Here is a 22394-nt window from a genome sequence, read left to right on the forward strand (position 1 = left end):
CACCAGACACGGGGAGACTTTACACGACTGGACCAGATGTGTTGGGCACTTGGACAAACAGTTGGTCCTCTATTTGGAGACGGTGATGGAGTAGCCTCGCATGCAATAGCTTATGTGCTGAGGCATTAGAAACACAGTGACAAGGAGTTCTGTAATGTTTTATGGCATTATAGTAGTTGAGTGGGTGTGACACTGATTTATAGCAATGTAGAGCAGTGAAACAATGCACTGGGGTTTAACGATTTATGACATTGTTGTAATGTAATAATTTAGTGTAAATTTGAGTGAGTGGCTCTGTAATTTGAAGTAAAGTAACAAAACATTGTTATTGATTAACGTATTATAGTATTGTGATAGGACAGTGTTATGTGACATTATAATGTAATGTAGTAATGTAGTAACGTTATAATGTAATTCAAATATAAGACAATCCAGTAAACATTTAGCCGTTGATTCAACGTTGAAATAATGTAATGTCTGCCGTCTAATCAACGTTCTCTTAAGGTTGAAAATGAAAGTTGAAAAGACGTCCAAACACAGACATTGAAAAGACGACTATTAGACGTATTTTGGACGTCCATTGACGTTATTAATTGGTCCCGAAATAAATTACTTGTATAAAACGCGTTTTGGACGTCCACTGACGTTATCGATTGGTCACCACTTAACTAACTTATTAAGATGGATTTTGGACGTAAAATATTTACTTGACGGACAGACTACTTTTAGACCTATTTTTAACGTCCAGGGACGTTCCTTGTTTACTGGGAATGCTGTAAAATTGTAATGTAACAATAGAGTAATTGAATGCAGCGATGTAATGCACTAATGTAATATAACAACATTAGCATTTTTGCAGCACTAAGATAATAATTTAATGTAGTAAAAGTGATTTAATTCAAAATATTTGATACTGCTAATGTAAAGTGGTAATGCATTTTTATGATTTAATGTAATAATTTAACATACTAAAGTAATGTAGTAATATAACATATTAACGTAATGCACTGATGTAATACAACTATGTAATGTAATATGACACAATATAACGTAATCCAATGTCTCAAGGCATTAGTAGCTTATAGAGAGATTTCTATAATAACTCAGCAGCTTCATTAATCAGCCTTTGACAGTCAGTGTTAGCACTAATAAAATACAACTTTAACTTTCCCAGTGACACAAACGTCTTGGCTGCGTATGAACAAAATGGCAAAGCTTTACAGAAAGGCGGATTTAAAACAGTTCTGAGAGCAGGTGGTATTTAACACATGGCTTTTCATGAGAGAGGACCAGGAATTCAGGGAAATGCATTCAGATGGTCCTTTGAGTGCTCAAGATTCCAGACAGAACCACTGCCACTGACTAAAGACAACCCTCGAGGAGCTGTTAAAGCCTGTGCGACTGAAACCTCCCAAACATCCAAACCTGCAAAACAGAGCTACAATCCACAATTATCTCACACTGCAGCAAATCCTTGGAGACACAGTCGAACAAATCTGGACAAGTCTTTGAAGGTCTTTGTAAGAGTTGCCAAGAACACAGCATTGATATTCAATGGACCACTTCATTCCACCTAATTATTACCTGTTCTTTTCTAATATGTTCCAAAGAGTGGGTTATGTCAGCTTTGCAGCTGTTCAGTTTCAGATGTCCTCTGAGGATCTACATTTTGGATAAAGCATCACTGCAGGAACATACCTCCAAAATATTAGCTTCAAGATCTATTGAAGCTGGATGACAATGAATGGAACTGGTTTACATTATAGGTCCAGTCACAACTATGCTGTTGTGACTGGAGGATAGGAATGGCTACTCTACCCACCAAGGGAGTGGGGACAATTGTTCCTGGACATCTGTTGATAGGGACTGCTGCACGACTCAATAACTCAACCCTCTTCCAAACTGTTTCCATTTAGTTTTCCAAAGAAAATGTAAAGGTATTTTTCCACACTTTCAAAGTTCAGCCTCGGAAACTGGTTTCATTTCTTTGCTTCACTCCTTTCAAGTAATCTCCATCCGTCAGCCCATAAAACTTTACTCCACAACTGAGAGGGTCTTCTTTCTTGTCTATTTCCTTTTCTCAGTTATGGCTTCTTCATCATTACACATCCTTTCAAAACTTAAGTACTGAGTTTACTTCTCACAAGGACGGACAGGAACACTTGTGGACATTTTTAGGATGTGAAGTGAAGATGAAAGTGATGGTCATCTGACGGGGACAGTGTTGGGGGTTCACTACTTTCTCTATTTCTATTAATCATCACTTTCAAAATCTCTCTGCAAGTATCCAATCCTCTCATCTCCTAATTGTAGATTTTTTTAATTATTTAGATTTCTTATGCCCAATTTCATCTCTCTGTTTTTTCTATAATGAAATATTACAAATATCCACCTCTTCTTCTGAAGAATAGAATGTAATGTACCTTTAGGGAACACCACTGGACTTTAACACTACTGCTGTACCTTTAAAAGTTACACTGTTTGTAACTTTCGTGACCAAAAATGATTTTCTGCAATACATTTTTTCCCCTGAGAATGTACCTCAGAAACATGTTTGCCTGCTAGCTGAAGTGCTTGGGTGTTAGATCGGTAAATCATTAATGCTGTTAGAAAGAGTGGTTAAACTTACGTAAGAGGTCTCTGAATGTCTTTGACTCCGATGAATTTGAGCTGTCCAGTTATTTCTGGAAGGCTCTCACACCTGGCCAAGTTGACTCTGGGGTAGTAGAGCAGGTAAGATAAACACATCTCATCTTTTGTGCTCAGACCTCCCTGCAGGAGACAGATTACACTCAGGAACATGTCCATATCAAACTGAGCAGTATCCCGTTAAAGTCACTCAACCCAACATCTATTACAGCTCTGATTTTAAAAAATAATTACATAAATATTTTGATGCTTAAAATATATATTAACAGTTGTTTGAATTCAGTGTAAAACTACAGCCCAGATGTAGGTAAGATGGACTCTTTCTATATATAACTTCTGGAAAATGTATTAGTCATAATTATATTGGTAATTTATTTATTACATAGTTATCACATCAATTAAACACTCACAGAAACAAAATAAAATTCTTATATATGGGTTATTTTATACTGCTTTAGGTATTTCTCATAATCAATTATGTTTTTCATTCACAATGCACGAAAAAGCAGGGTTGTACATGGTTATAATAGTTTTATAAATAGTTTATAACATGTAACTAATGTGTTGTTAGCTTTTTATAGATATGATATTCTTACAAAGTGTTACCAACTAAGAAATAAAATTTCAGACACCAAATATGATTATTTTAAATGGCTTATACGAATGACGTGTACATTTATTTGTTATTTATTTATATTAGTTTATCTATGTCTTTTTTACAGGCAAAGTCAACTATCACAGGACAAATTTGTGGCTGGTCAGCATGCCTTACCAACCTAGTCTGCATGCTGATTCTGGGTCAGATTTTGACTCTGCTAACTCTAATGTGAACATGTAAGAAGCACACTAACTCTAAAGAAGCTGAGCTGCTTTATGAATCCAGGCCCAGTGTTCTGGCCATCCACTTTATGGGCAGTGGATCTTCTCCAGCTCGTTTTGATGTTCTTCTATGAGCTGCTGCCAGCCTCCTGATCCTTCTGCTGTTTGCAGACACTGTGTTCAGCCAAGAGGCTGTAGGCTTTAGCGCACAGGTCTGAAAACCCTGCTCAAGCTAAATTTCTTAGTCGCCAGAGTCAGGCTAATGACTGCTCACAGCTTTATTACAATGGATTATATTATGATTTATAATTTTGTAGTTTTATTGTACTACACCAGGGATATAGTTTCCCAAATACGAATTAAAGAAGAAAAATCATAGCAAACTTTTTTGAAAGTGATTACGCTCATCTCTTTTTGATTTCCTTTAACGTGCGATTATGTGAAGAATACTATTGATTTGTAGTCCCTGAATAAACCACTTTGTTCTCCATAGAGCAGGTCTCTCACAATGGAGGCAGCCATGTTTAAAATAGGTTTAGTCTAGAATCACGGTTACATCCCAGGCATTAGGTGTTAGTATAATTGCTGTTGTTTTATAACGTGATGAATAACAATATTGAAGGAAATTTCTGATTTCTCTTTTCTTAGTCCTGGATAATACAGCAGCATAAATGGAAATTCTTCATTCAGAGGAAAATGTAATCTACAATTAGGCTTAATCCGAGGAAACTCACCTGGAATCTAACCCTATGTCTTTGGAGGAAATATTGTTAAGCAAAAAAAAAAAAAGGTCTAAAAGTTTTACATTGACATTGTCTTCCATTTTCATGAAAATGATAAAGAACCATGAAAAAAATACTCCCTGTCTTGGGAAGGACCATGCTTTTTATGATCCAAAAAACAGATAACTGTTCGTTATGATTTCTAATCAAACCATGCACTGTTTTGTTAAACTCATTTCAACACAAATACAATGCCAACTGGGATTTCGTCCAATGAGCGGACGATTAGCTCAATGACATTTTGCAATTTGGACTCAATTTCCATCACTGACTCCATTCATCGCAGATAATTGGACATAGTTCTGGTCTGTTTTTACTCAAAGGAGAAAGTAATAGAGAGTTAGAGTAAGAGTGAGCAAGTGAGAGAGAAAGAGAGAGAGAGAGAGAGGGAAAAACCACAATGTGGTCTACACAATAAATAAATAACCCTCATTTCTTAGCTCTTCAGACAAAAGAAACCACTGAAATCATAACTGATCGAATTTCGTTCCCAGCCAAACCCAACAGAAGCAAGCGGATCTTACCCACGTCATGTTCCTCCTGCCTTTGGTGTTGTAGATACATTCAGTTATAAGGGAGTCCCCCTGGGAACAGTACAATAAACAATACAATCATATCTCTGTCTATGCCATTTATTTTTCTGGGGAAGGGGGCGTGTTATAAGTGTCTGAAAATGATTACATAAATGGCTTGTATGTCATGTGGCATAGGCAGCAATGTTTGAAGTAATGGTCCACTGGTGCCCTAGGCACCAACCCACACCACAGACACAACCGAAGTAGAAGGCTACTAACAGGTAAAATGAGATGCTCAGGTTTGAGAGGCTGGAACTCCTGGAAGTTGAAGTCGAACTCGTCATCTGAGGCCAGCGGAGGAAGCTCCACCTGCTGTCGGAAATGTCTGGTCCTGATTGCCCTGCCTGCCAGGTGAGCATGGAGGAGGACAGAAAATACCCACACACCACTGGGCATCTCACTCTCCAGAGCCTTAGGTGGAGAAAGTGATGGAAAAAGAAGGAGGACAATGATTTAATTTTAGTGTCCTGGTTACGTACTGCGTGAAATACTCACAGGATCAAATACTTTGACCACTAATAGGTGCCTGAAGGAACCTATTAAAGCCCCATATTAACAACTGTGTTATTAAACATCAAGTAAACACGCGATATTTTGTAACTGCTACTGATTTCTGTTTCAGGCAAAACATTCAATAAATGGGTATATATACGAAAGCCAGAGTTTACTCATGCAATTACATTGATATATGTTGATAGTTGCAATGTAATTACAGGTAATTATTTTGTAAAACTAAAATTGTCCATATGATCATTTACAGGACCTATACTATGAAAAGAGTGGCTATATTAGCATTAGTTACACAGTTATATGGATTGATATTGTGTAACTACACAGTTATTAAATACACAACATTAAGTGGGACCAGAACTTGCTTAGACTCTATAGAATGGGTTATATACAGAACGTCTGTTACGTCAGCACTAGGTGTCAATACAATGGCAGTTTCACAGGGCAGACAAGAACCACCCACTCTATGGACCATAAACTGGTTAATTTGTCATATGTACTTCCTATGAAGCCTGTATTTAGAAGTCTTTGTAACTTGGTAAAAATGCTTTTTAAGGATACTTATAAACTGTAATAATGCCTCACTATAATTAAACATTTTTTAACTTTTGACAAGTGTCACTATTCATTATAAAGCCTTTTAACTGGATAATGACCTGTGCATAATTACTAAATGCCTAATAGTAATTAATTATTACGAATAGATTATTTAAAATGCCATCACTGAAGGATTCAAGTAAAATGACTGATGGTTCACTATTATAATTGATTATAAATAAAAATGAGAAATAACTTTACATGAAGCATTCAACGATGGCATTTAAAACAATTTAAAGTATATACAATTTCTAATATGTATGATATATAATTTATAAATATGGACAAGTCATTATCTATTTAAAAGCCTTATAAAGACACTTGAATAACTATAAGTTACAAAATAATCCCTTATTACTGAATTACAAAGGGTTATAACTGCATTATAAAAGCGTATATGGGATTCAAAGAATGTTTGAATGATCATAGGATAATAACTTTTATAAATATTGATATTTGTTTTAAAAAATCTGGAACAGTGTGTGGGGTTCTTTCTCACCTCTTGAAGGCACTCCTGAGTGCAGTGTCCCTCTGAAGTGAAGTTCTGCAGACCGGGAGGCAGCATGTGGTAAAGACTGACCCACACACCTGTCTCAATGACCCCTGCATCGTAGGTCCGCAGCTTGGGTGTGTAGAACAGTCTCAGACCAGAGCTGTCCACCACACCTGAGGCACAGAGAAAGAAGGAAAGCAACTGGACTCAGCATATGATTCCTGTTAAAGAACACACATGACTATAGTGGTCTTCAACACAAACATGATGGTCAGCCCAAACATGACCAGCCATAACAAAACATGACTACCACAGGTGGTCCTGTGAGGATCCTGACCATTAAAAAACAGAGGGAAAATGTACAAAGTATGCAGAGCAATATGTTTTAAACTAGATGGTGAGAATTTAATTGTATGTAGCCATTGCTTACTTATGAATATAGTACACCATACACTTACTGTATTTGAAAATATACAATAAACCTGTAATAAGATGGTTGAACATAGTACCTGTCTGCAACGCTGAGTTGTCAAAGTGCACCTCCATCAACACATAGACTGGATCAATGTCTGTCCCTATTGACATTCCCACATGGACCGGATAACTGAATCCCTGCACCAGGAAAACCAAATATATTATTCCGTTTATTTAGTTACAATGTAATTACATGATAATTAACAGACATTTCGATTTCTCTGCAATTTCCCAGTCAATTATAAATGAATTACAGATATTGAGGTCAAAGGCATGACTAAGGGAGGTCCTAATTCTCCTCCCATCACTTCTTTGGACAATGCCAAACAATAACATCTATAAGATTAGGACACCAGCAGAGTGTTCTTCTCTAAATGTGTGTAGCTTCACGTTCACCATCCTCTCACCTCTCCCCCGATGGCCCAGGCAAAGACAACGGTTTCGCAGGTGGCGAAGGAGTCCGGCATGTTGGGGTGATAGCACTCGTGGCCGAAGTCCAGTTCACTCTGGTTGAGCGAGCTGTCACACTGATACAGGAGAATGTGGTGGACCAGATTCTCGTGGCCTTTCTGGATCAGTGGCTCAATCTGTAACCACAGCAAACAAAACCGAGTAGAACTTTACACCAAAGGTGGATAGTGACCAGAAACATAAACTCAAGTACACATACTTCATTAAATATTGACATATTCACACTTTCCTGACTATTACTTATTACAAATACACTACTTATTTTTGCCATTAATATTTTATTTTAGGTGAACCATATGAATTCACAGGTAGGGTTGTAGCCAAGGTCCTGGGTTCAATCCTTGTCTTAGGTCACTGTTTGTGAAGAGTTGTGAAAGTGTGTTCTCTCTATGTGTGCATTGGTATCCTCCAGGTGCTTGGGTTTTGAATATTATGTGTTAGACTTTCCGCTTAGACAGAGTAGCCCTTGATACAGATTACAACCACAGCGATAACAAACATAACTTTTTTTTTTCTAGACCCTAAGTGATGGAGAGGAAACACCAAAGGAGAGGGAGAAGGCAAAAAGTGAATGGGACACCACTGTTTTTACTGCTGCAGGTACTGCAAAATTTAGCTAGCTTCATATTTACATTTTCATTTCCACCTTAACATTAGAAGCATCCCGATTCTCTGACCCACTGAAACCTGGAAAAACAGAGAGCCACTCATTTAACCCTTGGAACTGACCACTCTGAGCACCGTGCTGACTTCCCTTCCACACCAAATCAACACTGCAGTCAAATAAAGTGGTCAAAAGACCAAGCTCTCAGCGCTTCTAGTGTTAAATATGACAATACTGTTTTTTTTATTCCACCTTAAACCTTACTTGAGTCTAATTTTCAATTTCCATTTCCACCTTAAAAACATAATTTAACAAGGCTAATGCTGGTGTGAGGCTGAAGTCAGGTTTTGAAAAACAGGTCTCAATTCTGGTTTTCTTTGTTTACAGCAGTAAAACCATGGACATTACAGGTTTAATACACATGTGTCTGTACTTTACAGAATTATCGGTAATGAACGAGGTGAAGAGAAAAGTGGAGTGAGTAAAGAGGGACCATCCTCTTTTCATATACTTTATTTCATAAGAAACATCAGGCTTAATAGACCATATATTAACAAAACACACTCTGCACGATCTGAAAATGTGTGTGTGTGTGTGTGTGTGTGTGTGTGTGTGTGTGTCAGACAAAAGCAGACGTGTGAGCTAAAGTTGGAGCTGAGAGCTCTGGAATAGGAAATAAGGGATTTGGGAATTAGTCTCTCCTCACAGTAGGGGATACTATTCTTCCAGACCTGGAATTCCAAATAAAAGCCTTCCCGACCACCTGATCCCTGTGTTTCTCTCCGGATGGTTTCCGCTAGGAGCAGTGGGACGCAAGACACAACAGTGTCCAGATAAATATTCAAACATCTCTTTCTTTCTCGTTCCTCTCATCTTATTTACACACAGCTCGGAGGCTTTAGAAACCTGATGAATCGTCCGAGACAAAAACACAACTGAAGTCTAATAAAAGAAACACATCAAAGCAGGGCTAGTGTTCCTCCTGGGCACCCGTCCAGTTTATAACCGGACAGCTCAGTCCTCCTTTACAGCTGCCTCACTGTGATGACTGAGGCCTGAATAAAGTCTGATGCGATGGAATAATACAGTCATGTGCAAAAGTTTGGGCAGGCCTGGTCATATCTGTCACTAACCAATAACATTCAGCTCTACTATTGCTTCCGATAAATCACATAAACGCAGTTTAAGAGGAGAACATTTCAGGTAACAGACACAGAAGACAAACTTCTGTAAATCAAGCAAAGAAGTGGCTGGTGTTCTCAGAATAGTCGCTCTTGACCCCAGAACCCAGGGATAAATGGAAGGCGGTTGATGAGGTTGTGTAAAGAGTGAGGTATATAATCAACACTGTAGCTCACAGAGTGGTCAGAGCAAGCCAGTAGCTGATGAAGTGGAGAGAGCAAGGTTTATACCTTGGACTACTGCTTTGCTAAAGAACCCTATAAGCTTGAATGCCCCACCTATGCAATGGTAGGACACGCCCATTTAACATTTTGACATCTGCCCCATTGATGGAGCTATAAAGCCAATTAATGGCCTAAATGGTAGTAGACAACCTACTCTTTCTTCCAAACTCACACTTGTGAGCAGTCTGGGTCATTTTACAGGATAAAACTGCAGTGTAAAACTAATGAAAATTTCAATAATAGATTTCAATAAAGAAATACAGATATTGTTTTCCATCCCACTGTATTATTGGGCTTTTGGGTGATTTTCTATGCCAAACTTTTGAAGGATACAGTAATACAGACAATTTATTTTACAGAAATGGTCATATTATTTTTCATTTAATCAACAACATATTTTATAAAATTGCTTGTTGAACAGAATATTTCATTTGCTGAGGTTGTAGTGAAAAAAAATACATGACACACTCGATGGTTCTGTCAAACACACAAACAAACACAAACAGAAACACCCCTGAAGCGTGGCAGGACCAGATGACAGGGATCTGAGAAGCTCCAAGTAAGGCAGTGAAGCAGGGAAAACACTGAAGGAAGATTTTGACCTGAGAGGCAGAGTGAGGGGAAAGGCTTTGAGCAGTGGGTGGAACAGAGATATGTACATGATTCCTGACTCTCTCTGGCTCACTGATTCATTGTCTGCGAAGTTGCCAATGAGAAACACGTGGTAAGAGATGTTGGGAATAAGGAGAAACAAAGTGTCAAACTGTTGAAAGGTAACTGTTGTAATCAGCTAAAAAGCCTGGATGTTTATTCAACTCCAAATTTCAAGGCAACCTATGGGTTTCAATATTGTTTTGGCAGTGTGTATATGCATTAGGCATATAATAAAATATTTTTTATCAGACACAACAGACACAGAGAGAGCACACCACACTCCTCACAGACAGTCACCCGGAGGAAACCCACGCAGACACAGGGAGAACACACCGCACTCCTTACAGTCACCCGGAGGAAACCCACGCGGACACAGGGAGAACACACCACACTCCTCACAGACAGTCACCCGGAGGAAACCCACGCAGACACAGGGAGAACACACCACACTCCTCACAGACAGTCACCCGGAGGAAACCCACGCAGACACAGAGCGAACACACCACACGCCTCACAGACAGTCACCCGGAGGAAACCCACGCGGACACAGGGAGAACACACCACACTCCTCACAGACAGTCACCCGGAGGAAACCCACGCAGACACAGGGAGAACACACCACACTCCTCACAGACAGTCACCCGGAGCGGGAATCGAACCCACAACCTCCAGGTCCCTGGAGCTGTGTGACTGCGACACCTACCTGCTGCACCTGCACGGAATTTGGAATTACCGTTGTACATTACACAAAAGGGTGGTCTCTTTGAATGCTACCTTAGTTAGGTATTTACGAAAGGGAAGTCATCAAATTGGTAAAAGAAGACAGAAATGAAAAGTTCGCATAGACAAATCCAGGATTTCCACAACTCTGGAAAACACAATATTTTCAAAATAAAAGCCCATGAACAGATGGCTTTAGCAGGCCTCCCAGTATAAAATTAATAAGGACAACTCCCCAAGAATGGAATGAGGCAAATATGGACAATGACAGTATGATCTGGATTTAGACAGCGGGGGCTGTGTGGCTGGGATTTTTCCACTTCCAGACGGCCGTCCACTCCACATCTGTGCGGTGGAAAGTGAATAGCAGGGAACACAGGAATACAGCAACACACATCGACACTGTTGTAGTAGTGAGAGCCAGCTGCTTGTTTTGCCTGATACAGAGCCTGGGGGGATACAAGCAGCCCACTAAGATGAGTGCTCGGGGGTCACTTAAGGGGTCAGGTAGTTAGGCCAATGTGGGGATGGGCCATTTTTTAAAATTTTCATGTTGTATATAGCAGCTCCAAAATCAGTGGTAAAAGGCTGGCTCTTTGTGGCCACATTCTCAATGGTTTTAAGATACAGTTATGCAATGCATGCTGGGAGTTGTAGTATCAAAATGTTGGTAGATGAGAAAATAAAGTGAACTATGTCTACACGGATTCACCACTGCTCCCACCAGGCACTTTCCCAGACAAAGATAGACTGTGGACACTGTGTTTCCATCTGTCCAGTCTTTAACTACTGACCTTTCTAACAAAGCCCTACTGTACTCTACTGTAAGGCCATGGCTAATGGGTCACTTAATGCATGAATAAAGATTCACTGTATTCATGGAAATAGCAATTAGGGTGGGGCTGTATTATATTTTATCAAACCGTCACATCGTTTCCGTCACGGTGGTATACGGTAATAACGGCTGTGGTTATGTTTGGATACACAGCTGAGTTTAATCACGCCAGGCTTGCAGGGCAGGCAGTGCTAAGCTCCCCAGCTTAGCCTTTGGCTTAAGCATAGCAGAATTTAAATGCACCATGGTAGCTTGAGAAATAGGTACTTGTTTCTTTAATATTACTGGACAGATTTCAAACCTACAGAGCCCCTACAGTGACACCGTTGATGTTTTGTATAAGATGTGGCCACAAAGTTATATTAAGAGCCCACAAGATAATATATAGATGACACAATATAATATATTGAGGGAACAAAATAATATATTAAGACTAATATAATGTAGTCTTAAATATAGTGTAAAAATAGTGTAAGCTTGTGGCCAAAATATATTAACTTGTGGCCACAAGATAATATATAATGGCCATAAAATAATATATTGTGTCCACAGTATAATATATTATGCTCCTGGGATGATATACTGTAGTGATGAGCTAATATACTGCGTGGAGCATATAATATATTGAGGACATAATATAATACATTGATTTGTGGCCTCAATATAATGTGTCATTGCCTAATTGCCCAGATGTTACAAAATACACAGGGCAGGAGCAGAACATGAAAAATGTATTGTCTTTAGGCCACATTATATTATCTGGTGGCCACAATATATTATTTAATGGCTTTAAAATAACATTATTTTGCCTTAATTTATTATTTTGATACCATTCCTTATTAAAAACAACCACCATGACACCTCGGTGGCTCTGTAGGAATCAAATGCTATAATGTTATCATGTTCCTCTACCATCATTATCAAATAAACACTTCTTTTTTTCAATACCGCAATGTACATCACCGTCACAACACCCAACCCAAACAGCAGCACTGTGTCCACAAAGCAAATTCCACACGTTTTAAGATGATGGTGAATTCCTAACCCACAGTTATCATCAAACACATAAACTCTCCCAAATACAGCTGTGATCCGTTACGTCTGAGACAATAAAGCTCACTCTTTCATGTTTCCATCTTAGTCTTTTTGGTCTGGCGATGAAAAGCGCACACACTTTTAATTAGGAATTTTTGAAAAGCGCCATGTTTTGGGAAAGGCTTTTTAATCACAGTGGGAAGGTATCAGTTTAGCCACGCATCATCTATAAATAGCAGCCTCTGAAGTTATAATAAGCAGGTGAGGCAAGGTGAGAGAGAGAGAGAGAGAGAGAGAGAGAGAGAGAGAGAGAGAGAGAGAGAGAGAGAGAGACCTTTGAACAAGGAGCAGTATCCCATAAGTATGCAGTATGTAGTATATTTACAAGTGTCAAAGTTGAGTATACTAAGAAATCGGCAATGTAATCTACAAAATAATAATGGATACTATTGTCCCACAATTCAGAGGGAAAGAGGAAGGGAGGAGCTTATAATGCCTGGAAAAGTAATACTACTGAATGCACTAAATGTTAGACAGTGGGAATTGAAGCTTATATTGAATACAAATGTTTTTAATATCTGATATAAAATGCATTATTGTAGTGCAGAAAAATATTTTTTATGATCTACACTGTGCACTACACAGTGTGGAGGGAGATATTTCAGCTTAAGCCTAACTGCCACAGTTCATCATGTTCGGTTAATTTGTAAAATTTTGTGTACTAAGAAACCATACTCACACTTTTAAGGTTGATACATACTATATACTGTATATTAATAGTGTATAGTGTACAACTTGGACACAGCCGTAGTCAGTCATTTGTATCTTGTACAGTGTCATAAGCAGTGGACCATCATCACCCACTGTATAGTGCGCACCACTAAGGGGTCTGTGTAGAAGTGACAGTGTTGAAGAAAACTCCTACTTACTCTAATAATATGATGCTTCTTCTGAACCTCCGGCATTTTAAACATCTGACACCAGTACGTCGTGTCCTTGTCGGGGACTGGCACCTGTCTTAGGAGGATAAAAAAGATCACCTGAAATGAAGCTTTCCAGAAAGTTCTCCAAAGCTAATCTTCAATTTCTGGTGTGCTGCCATTTCACACATTTTCAGTCCTCTGTTTGAACATTGTACACACTGTGTCTCATCGGTTTGAACATCCAGTCATTTGACAAGTGCTAAAATCTTAAAAATACATTTCACAATGCAGATGGTTCTATACCAAACTCATGGCTCTAACTACAATAATTTCCTTAACTGAAGAACCTTTGGAGAACCTAGTGGACATTTATAGTTACCCTCATTCACAGCCCAAAGCTGGGACCTACCTCTCTAACTGGTGCTTGGCATTGGACATGGCGACCTTACAGACTCATGTGCAGCTTCTCCAATAGTCTAAAAAATACTTGACCATGAAGTGTATTTTCTGTTCAGGATCACAACATATCTCCGGCCCCTTCCTAGCTCACGTCTAGCTGACCTTGTTCACTTTACTCACGTTGACGTTTCTCATGTCGTAGATGGAGGTTCCAGGTGGAATGTTGGTGCTGGTCCCAGGGTTTAGAAAGCGTAAGCTTTTCCTTCCTCTGTTTGCTCCATGATACTGGGTCCCTGAAGGGCCGACATCTTCCCTGTGTAGAGCCCAGATCACCCGCATGGTACTGCCCTGGGGAAACAACAGTGTGGGCTCTTAAAGAACCAATGACCAGTCATAACTTCAGTTGGAATGGGTATTCTTCAACATGAAAAATGAGAATAAAGCTAAATGAATAATTATATGCTCATTGTTTTCATAATTATAGTGTTGTGAATGGCTAATAAAAAGTGCAAGCAATGTTTATGAAAGTGATTACTTTACATGGGTAGTGTTGTGTAGTATATAATCTAAACTATATCTAAGTGTCAGTATATTGGCTGTTTTAAAGTGACCACAAAGGCTTAGAAAGTGAACCTTTCAGCTAAAGGACCAACCACAGATTGATCGTCTGCAAATCACAAGAAGAATTATTTCCTGAAATACTTCTAACTGGCAGCTGTTCAGGCTTTAATTTTAGAGAAGTGGCATGAGCCTGAATTCACCATCACCCTCAAAGAGCAGGAAAACTGAGGAAAGACCACTGTTTCCTCCCTCAACATCCAGGGCTGAGTTGCCCTTGAGCAAGGTACCTTACTCACAACCACTCCCTGGTCCCTATATGGGGACAACGTTTTGTTGTACTGTTAACACAATGACAAAACAAGCATGCTCTGCAAGCTGAGGAGGAACTACTATGAAATATGTCACCCACCGTGATGGCTCTGTCATTGGGGTCACAGGTCTCCAGGTCTCTGCTGAAGCCCAGCACAGTATGAGTGTGATTCTCTCTTCCATACAACAGTCTGTAGTTCTGCACAGGATCTTTGTGGACAGCCCTGTTACTATCTGCAAAGTAGTCCTGAAGAAAGAGAGTTCCATTCATTAGACATAGTGCAATGATTTTGAATATTTGTGAATATCTTCCACAGGAAATAGACTCAGCTTTTGGCATATTAATCATTAGTGTTACAGCAGTGTGCAGAAGTCAGAGACCACCATTCATAGAGTGGAGATGTTTAATAGTCATGGGTTCTCCTTCCTCAAAACAGAGAATTAACTATTTCACGTATTGAGACTATATGATCATAGTTCCAGCTCTCTCCTGGTTACAAACCTTGGCAATGACTCTCACCTGCAGCTGCTCAGAAACTCAGTGACTGTTTCTTATGCCAGTTTAACCTCCTGAATCGAATCTATAACTAAGTCAATGTGTAGGCACTGTGTAGATGCGAACTCTATGCTGTACCCTTCGCTGTAGGTTGATGCCCAAGGAATGTAATACACACCTAGACGACACAGAATGCCGTGATTACACTTGGTCTCCAGTCAGAACAAAATAGATCAAATTCATTTTATGACGTACAGAATATTTACCACTCTTCTCCACACTGCAAAGGCTATAGACAGCAACCAATTCATGGCCAGAGATTTCCCCTGACATTGGTTTGACCTCATGGTCAACAAATAAAATATGGAACAAGGGAAAAACATGGACGACTCCAATAAAAAATAGCTATGAGAAATGAGAAAATGCCTGACATCACAAAATGCTGAAATGTTTCAAAATGTTTCAAATAGCGCCCTACTCCCTACATAGTGCACTTCACAGATTAAAAAATCTGATACTACGACACCATTACATTGTGTATTACATAAGTTTGAGGAAGATATTTGTCATTCAGCTCTAGTGTTTGCAGACACCGACACATAAGAAAAAGATACAACAGCGTATGTCACTTGCGCAGGCAACAGCATAGTCTCTATGGGGTTGTCTGTTTTGCAACTGTGACAATCGCGGACATAGACTTTGTGTTACGTACTTTGTTGCTTAAAAACAAGCTTGCAAATATCTGAACTGGAAATGTAACAAATGAAAGAGTGATGTTATCTGGCAGCCCCCCAGTAAAGTGCATCTGGGAAACAGCAGTGTACCTGCTCACCCTCAATAGGGCTGAGACTGGAGATACTCAGATACTCAGGGGGCCATACAGCCCTAAAGTGTCCCCACTTGATGTCAGAAGCAGAGCAGGATCTGAATGACTCATTAAAGCCATTGTTTACTGAATTTGGCAAACCACAGTAAAACAGACTGGGTGGCCTTGGTTCACAATTTGTGGGGTGGTAGGCTCCAGATTCCCAAATAAATGTGCACATGCCCTGAACGAGGGATATTACTCAAGGCAAGGTATGTGAAAAATCCACCTCCAGAACCCTAGGAGATGCCAAACCCTGCTTAAAAACAGAGGAACCCTGCTGAAGATTCTTAAAGGAGTGTCCAAGAGCCTACTTCAGATTGTGTAACATTTCTCTGAGGCTTTGATAGCATATCATAAGGGCATTAATGAGGTCAGGTTCCACAGCTGGGCTTTTAGTTCTGGATCACAAACACTACTCCAACTCATCCCAAAGGTTTTGGAGATCCATCACTCCCCCAAAAAAAGAAAAACAGTAGCATTGCGGCATAGCTCAGTGTCGAGGGCTTGGTACACATCCATCCAAAGAATAAAGACATTAAACAAGAAAATACAACATATGAAAACTCTGAGAAGAAAAGCATGTATCGGCAAAACTGCAACACTCAGTTTTTATCAACACTCAAAATTTTATTTTATTTGAATTAATTATATTCATATTGTTCAGTTTTCTGTCAGTTGGCTCTTGTTAAGAGCAGCACAAATAAAAGACAATAGTGAACATATGAGGTTTGTTCCGACAAGAACTACGCATAATTTAACCTGCGACAAGTCATGTTTATAACTATTTTACTGATGTAATGACAGATGCAGTAGTTAAAAACATTCAGAGGTTTCTTGCACAGTCATAAATGACTAAATTCATCAAACCACACTGACACTAGAAAGTGATCCAAAGGCAGAACTCAGATTAATAAAAGACAGCGAAGGCCTGCTGGACAAGTTCATCGTGCAGTAAAAAATCTAATACTACTCTTAATGAAGACAGAATGGAAGTGAGAGTGTCAGCGAAACGGCAGCAATGATGGATGATGTAGTACAAGCTGAACACTGCCAAGACATAAACCCACAATAAAAACTGTATGCTTGCTGTAGACCTACGTAACGATATACCCACTTTAATCCCATAATATACCCAATAGATCTATCGCAATAAACACAGTATGCTCACTGCAGTCCAACTGATACTCACAATATACCCATTTCGCAACACAATAAACCCACAATAACCCAAATTCTATACCAAATTTGCTGAAAGGATATAATTATACCAGTAATACAACCCCAATATATCTATGAAAGACCAAAAATTCGCTTACAATAAACGTACAGTTAACCCACAATACAACCCTCACATTACAAAATATAGTCATGAAAACCTGAGTATACCCACTATATAATCACAGGAAACTCAAGAAACCTATTCGTACACAATAGATTAACAGAAACTAACCAAAATATACATAAAAAAGTCCACATTACAACAAAAATCCAAATAAACACAAAATATATTCACAAAAAATCTCCAAAACACTCCAATATACTCAGGATATATGCACAGTATGCTCACAATATACCCACTTTATATCCAATATTTACCCACTGTAGACCCACATTTTATACCCAAGTTATATCTATAAATGACACCAATATACCCATAATAATAAAGGCGTACTGTATATATATATATATATATATATATATATATATATATATATATATATATATATATATATATATATATATATATATATATATATATATTTATAGCAAGTTATTCTAAGATAACAACCACAATATACACATGAAACACTAAAAATATTATTAAAGTAACCCTACAACTAATTCTAAATACCACCACAAAACATAAATACTGTCACGATAAACCAATATATCCACAACATGCCAACCTTAAACACCAGTATACTACAGAAATGCCTACAGTATGCTCACAAAATGCTAAAACAATATGTACACAACATTTACACAATATATACCAAATTATAACTAAAATATGCCCAAAATACACCAAAAAACACAAATTATATAGTCCCAACAATGAAATATCTCCAAAATACCTGCAACATTCCCAAAAAATACTCAACCATAAGATGCTTACAATATACCCACTGTATATACACAGTTAATGAGTATAAATATTCCATTAACCCAAGTTATAAGCTTGTTATGTGGGTTTATTTGGCACCTATTTGGCATATGTAACTTACACATTATTATATAATGTGCATGTGTCTAAACCTTTTCTGGAAACTTCAAATAATGAAATACTTAATTGTGAATGGATTAATTACTGGCAAAGGGCTGAGAGGGGGCTGGCTATTGTTTTGCAAGAGTCACTTCCATTCAGATCAATTGCAGAGTTAATTCCGATCTAATCCAGAGTGTCCAAACTCTTCCACAGTGCCTTGCGTCCAGCAGATGTCTCATGTTATTTGTGGGGGAGCACATCTGGTGTATACTCGTGTTCTACACGAACGGAGAGATGGTTCATCTCAAGCTGTGGAAGTAAACATCCACTTCCCTTAGACACAGGAGGTTCTGTGTTAGAGGACAGTCTTCCACGGTCTCGCTATGGTCAGAGTTTAGTCAATTCTGAACATGAAATTATGGTGATACAAGTGTGGATGGTGGGTCAATGTGCCCAAGAAAAACCACAGATCAGTTGCTGATGTGGTTGGATAGGTATAGAAATATTACACCATTAGTACATTAGAAATGTAATATTGATATAATTAACACAATTATGTTATTAATGTTTATTTATTTAATTTAAATTATTGAGAAAAAGAATAGAATATGGCTTCTTATATATGGATTTGGTTTATTTGGCATGTGAATTCCAAAATCCTAATTTTATTTAGTTATTTATTTATTTGTTTGTTTGTAGTTTGAAAAAGCAAAAACATCTTGGTCTCAAAGTGATTTTGTACATAATTGACTAAAAGACAACCAGAGCTTGTACAATGTGTACTTTTGTGGTTCTACAAGTGAATTTTTGACACCGAAAAAAATCTGTTAAAACAATGTTAATCATAATCCTAACCATGTCAAAACCATCATTTTAATCATATCCATAAACCTGTCCATAGACCTGAAACTAACCCTAAACATATTTCCATCCCTAGGCTCCAACAGTTTAGAAGCAGCAGTATGTTCTCCAGTGTAACATTCTCCCACAATGCTTTGCAATCTTGGTCCTTTGATTACCCTCTGACCCGCCACCCTGCCTCCTGCCTCTGAGAATGCCTTCATGACCTCAAGAGTAAGAGTTTGAACATATAAAAATGGGCAATAAATCCCCTTCTGATCATATATTTTGAAGGTGGTGGGACTTCTAATCAACTACAACTGTAGAGTGGACAGAAGCTCACATACTGATCCCATAGTGTAAGAGGTTCACATTATGATTTATTAGATAATCTTACATATAAGTGAAAATGTTGCAGCAAAATTTGTAGAAAATTTTAGAGGACATGTCTTATTTTTACCTATCAGCACAAGTTATAATTTCTCCAGTGATATCCAGTGGTTTGTTGGACTACAGCATGTTTTCTGTTTTGTTCAGAGATGTCAAACCACCGCAAGGGGTTGCAGCACTTCAAGGCAACTCTCTCTGGGATCTGTGAGGAGCCTTTGATGCCCATCCAGATCACAACAGGCCAGTTTCCTTCTCCTCACTAGACTACTGTATAAAAGACCCCCTTTAACAGCCTTCTGGAGAACACAAGAGCTCAGAAACAAATGGAAGACCACCTTAAAGGGTTTTATAAGCTAATGAACGTGGGTTAAAAAAAGATCCAGGAGAAAGGAAATTAAATTCTCCATTTGTTTCAGCTCTGGACTCTCAGTTCACATCGGACATATACATTAATTTAAGGTGGTATTCCTTTTTTTGTTTTGTTTTTCTAAATTTCTACATTGTTGGGAAGTAAACAACGCCATCCATAGTGGTGTGAGGGCTCCCACTCTCATTTCTGTCTCTAACATGGGCGTATGTTAGATGATGTATCAGATTTGAGTCCTGCTCTGTTTAATGGCTATCATTAGTGAGAGTTCAAAAAGAAGTGGTGGGTTGGCCTCACTATTATTGGAGGTAGAACATGCTCACTCTCATCCTCTCGTGGCTGGTGGCACTGTGTTTGAGAGATCAGGGGGTAGAATCACTGAAGAGGTGGGGAGTTAGTAGTGAGAAAATTAGTAAAAAAAGGCAATAAACAACAATAATTAATAAATAAATACCAAATAATAAATAATCCACAGTATTATCTCTACTGTACCACTGTCAATATTATAAACAAAACTTCAGGTGACAAATTTGGGTGGCAAACACATTGCCACTTGGGTTCCCCAAGGGTTCTTTGGTAAAAGCTAGAGTTCTACATATAACAATGAGGGAACCGTTTTAATATGATTCTGCACCTGGTTCCACGGTTCTAGAAAACCCTCCTGTAAATGGTTCTGTACAGTACCAAATCAGGTTCTGCTGTTATGAAACATCAAAATACCCTAGAACCCTTAAACATGTCTAAGACTGTACAATACACAGCATTACGTCACATAAACACTCCGCAAGTAAAGTGCCAATGGCATAGTAAACAGAATGGCTATGTTGGTCCTGTTGTGACGTCTGGTTCCATTGACTGCCGTTGTGAAGACTTCAAAAGTTGATGAGTTTCAGAGTGTTTTAAAGTGAAGCATTCCCCCGGAAACTTCTCTGAGTGACTTTGTTTACACCTCGGCCAAGCCCCAAAGACTGAGACCCCATGGAAGACCACCAGACAGCCCCCTTTAACATCCAGCTCTATAGTGAAACTTAAGATCGGTCAGTAAACGGACTTACCTGGAGGTAAGGCACGCCGTCGGCGACCCCTCCGATCACGAGATCCGCGGACGCCATGGCCCCGTTCGGAGACAAGCCAAAGCCTACGTAGCCCCTCGTCTCAGCCTCAATTTCAAACGTGATGCTCGTGCCATTAAAACCCCACTTCAGCACGTATCTCCCACCGGCGTCCAAAGCCGCGGAATGCTCGAGCCCGCGAGCGCGAACTTCAACCCTCACCGCCGCGAGCACCACCACCACGGCGCCCCAAAGCCCCCTCGCGCGCATGATCACTTATAAGAAAGTAAGTGCAGAGAGCGGCGCGAACACCACCACTCTCGAGCGCATCGGACGCGACTGGTGTCCCCCTCGCGCGCAGCCAGAAGGAAGAAAAAAGGGTTGTGTCTCGCGAGTCGGACGCCTTTGATGTCTCGCCCGCGCGCCGTTTTGGTCTACTTTGCTGTTTACTTTAAACGCTGCACCTTTCGCTTTGATGTTTCGCGCCAACCGACTTATTAGCGCTCGCCTCCAGTCTTAAAGTCCACATTTCAAACGGTTCCTCATTTACATAAAAGTGAATATCCGTTAAGTTCCAATGTTTACGTGTAAACGTGATTTAAACCCTTTATTTAAAAATATGAATTTACCTCACGTTAAAACTCATTCTGCATGTTTCAAGGGCTGTGATCCAATATCGTGATTGTTGTCTTTACCTCCACCTCGTTTGTGTGGTTTTATGGGAGAGAAAAGCAGACGCGGCCCACATTTTCATATGACCATTTCCCAACCTCTACTCACCCCTCAGCGTGACCCAGCCTGCTGTGTGTTAAAAGAGACACTCTGGCCAACTCTAACATGTAACTCACTACTTAGATCTGTCCTAACCATGGCAACCCAGCTCTTATGGAGTTTTCTGGCGTAAAGATTAGAGAAGAAAAACACTCTTCCGATGATGTAAACTGAAGGTGGGTTGGACTTCTGAACAATTACAACTCTAGAAAAATAACACTCTATTTATTATCATGAATGGTGTAAAGTTAGGGTGATGCATAGTGTTGAGGACTGCGTTAGGGTTTGTGGGCTTTCCTAGTGTTTAGGTTAGTATTAGAGGAAATTTAAGTCTCATGAGTTTTCATGTTGGGTTGCCAGGAATTTACAAAAAAAAATTCTTTAATACAAATTAAACAAGGGCCAATTGTGAATAGTACACATTGTACGGATCTTGAGAATTGCATGTTAGTAAAATATGCTCAACATGACCTTGTGAAAATAGTACAACAAAACGTTCAGTCAAACAATGAGACTGTTGAATGGTTTCTATGCCGAGACTTAACACATTTATGATGTCAAGTGGGCGTTGCCGATGTAACAGCATCT

The 22394-nt window shown here is 39.1% G+C and overlaps 1 protein-coding gene across 1 annotated transcript in view; it reads right to left on the bottom strand.

The window, feature by feature from the left end:
- moxd1 (monooxygenase, DBH-like 1) overlaps positions 1–21283 on the bottom strand; it is a 24374-nt gene extending 3091 nt beyond the window's left edge. The window contains exons 1-10 of the mRNA XM_066677644.1: positions 21039–21283; positions 14917–15063; positions 14127–14294; positions 13554–13637; positions 7307–7486; positions 6935–7037; positions 6432–6598; positions 5045–5236; positions 4775–4834; positions 2630–2772 (exon numbers count right to left, since the gene is read on the bottom strand). Of these exons, the coding sequence (XP_066533741.1) occupies positions 2630–2772; positions 4775–4834; positions 5045–5236; positions 6432–6598; positions 6935–7037; positions 7307–7486; positions 13554–13637; positions 14127–14294; positions 14917–15063; positions 21039–21095 (1301 nt within the window). The 5' untranslated portion in view covers positions 21096–21283. The remainder of the gene's footprint in view (positions 1–2629; positions 2773–4774; positions 4835–5044; positions 5237–6431; positions 6599–6934; positions 7038–7306; positions 7487–13553; positions 13638–14126; positions 14295–14916; positions 15064–21038) is intronic.
- Positions 21284–22394: the final 1111 nt, after the last annotated feature.

This window comes from Hoplias malabaricus, chromosome 7 (genome assembly GCF_029633855.1).
Source record: "Hoplias malabaricus isolate fHopMal1 chromosome 7, fHopMal1.hap1, whole genome shotgun sequence".
Taxonomy (NCBI): Eukaryota; Metazoa; Chordata; class Actinopteri; order Characiformes; family Erythrinidae; genus Hoplias; species Hoplias malabaricus.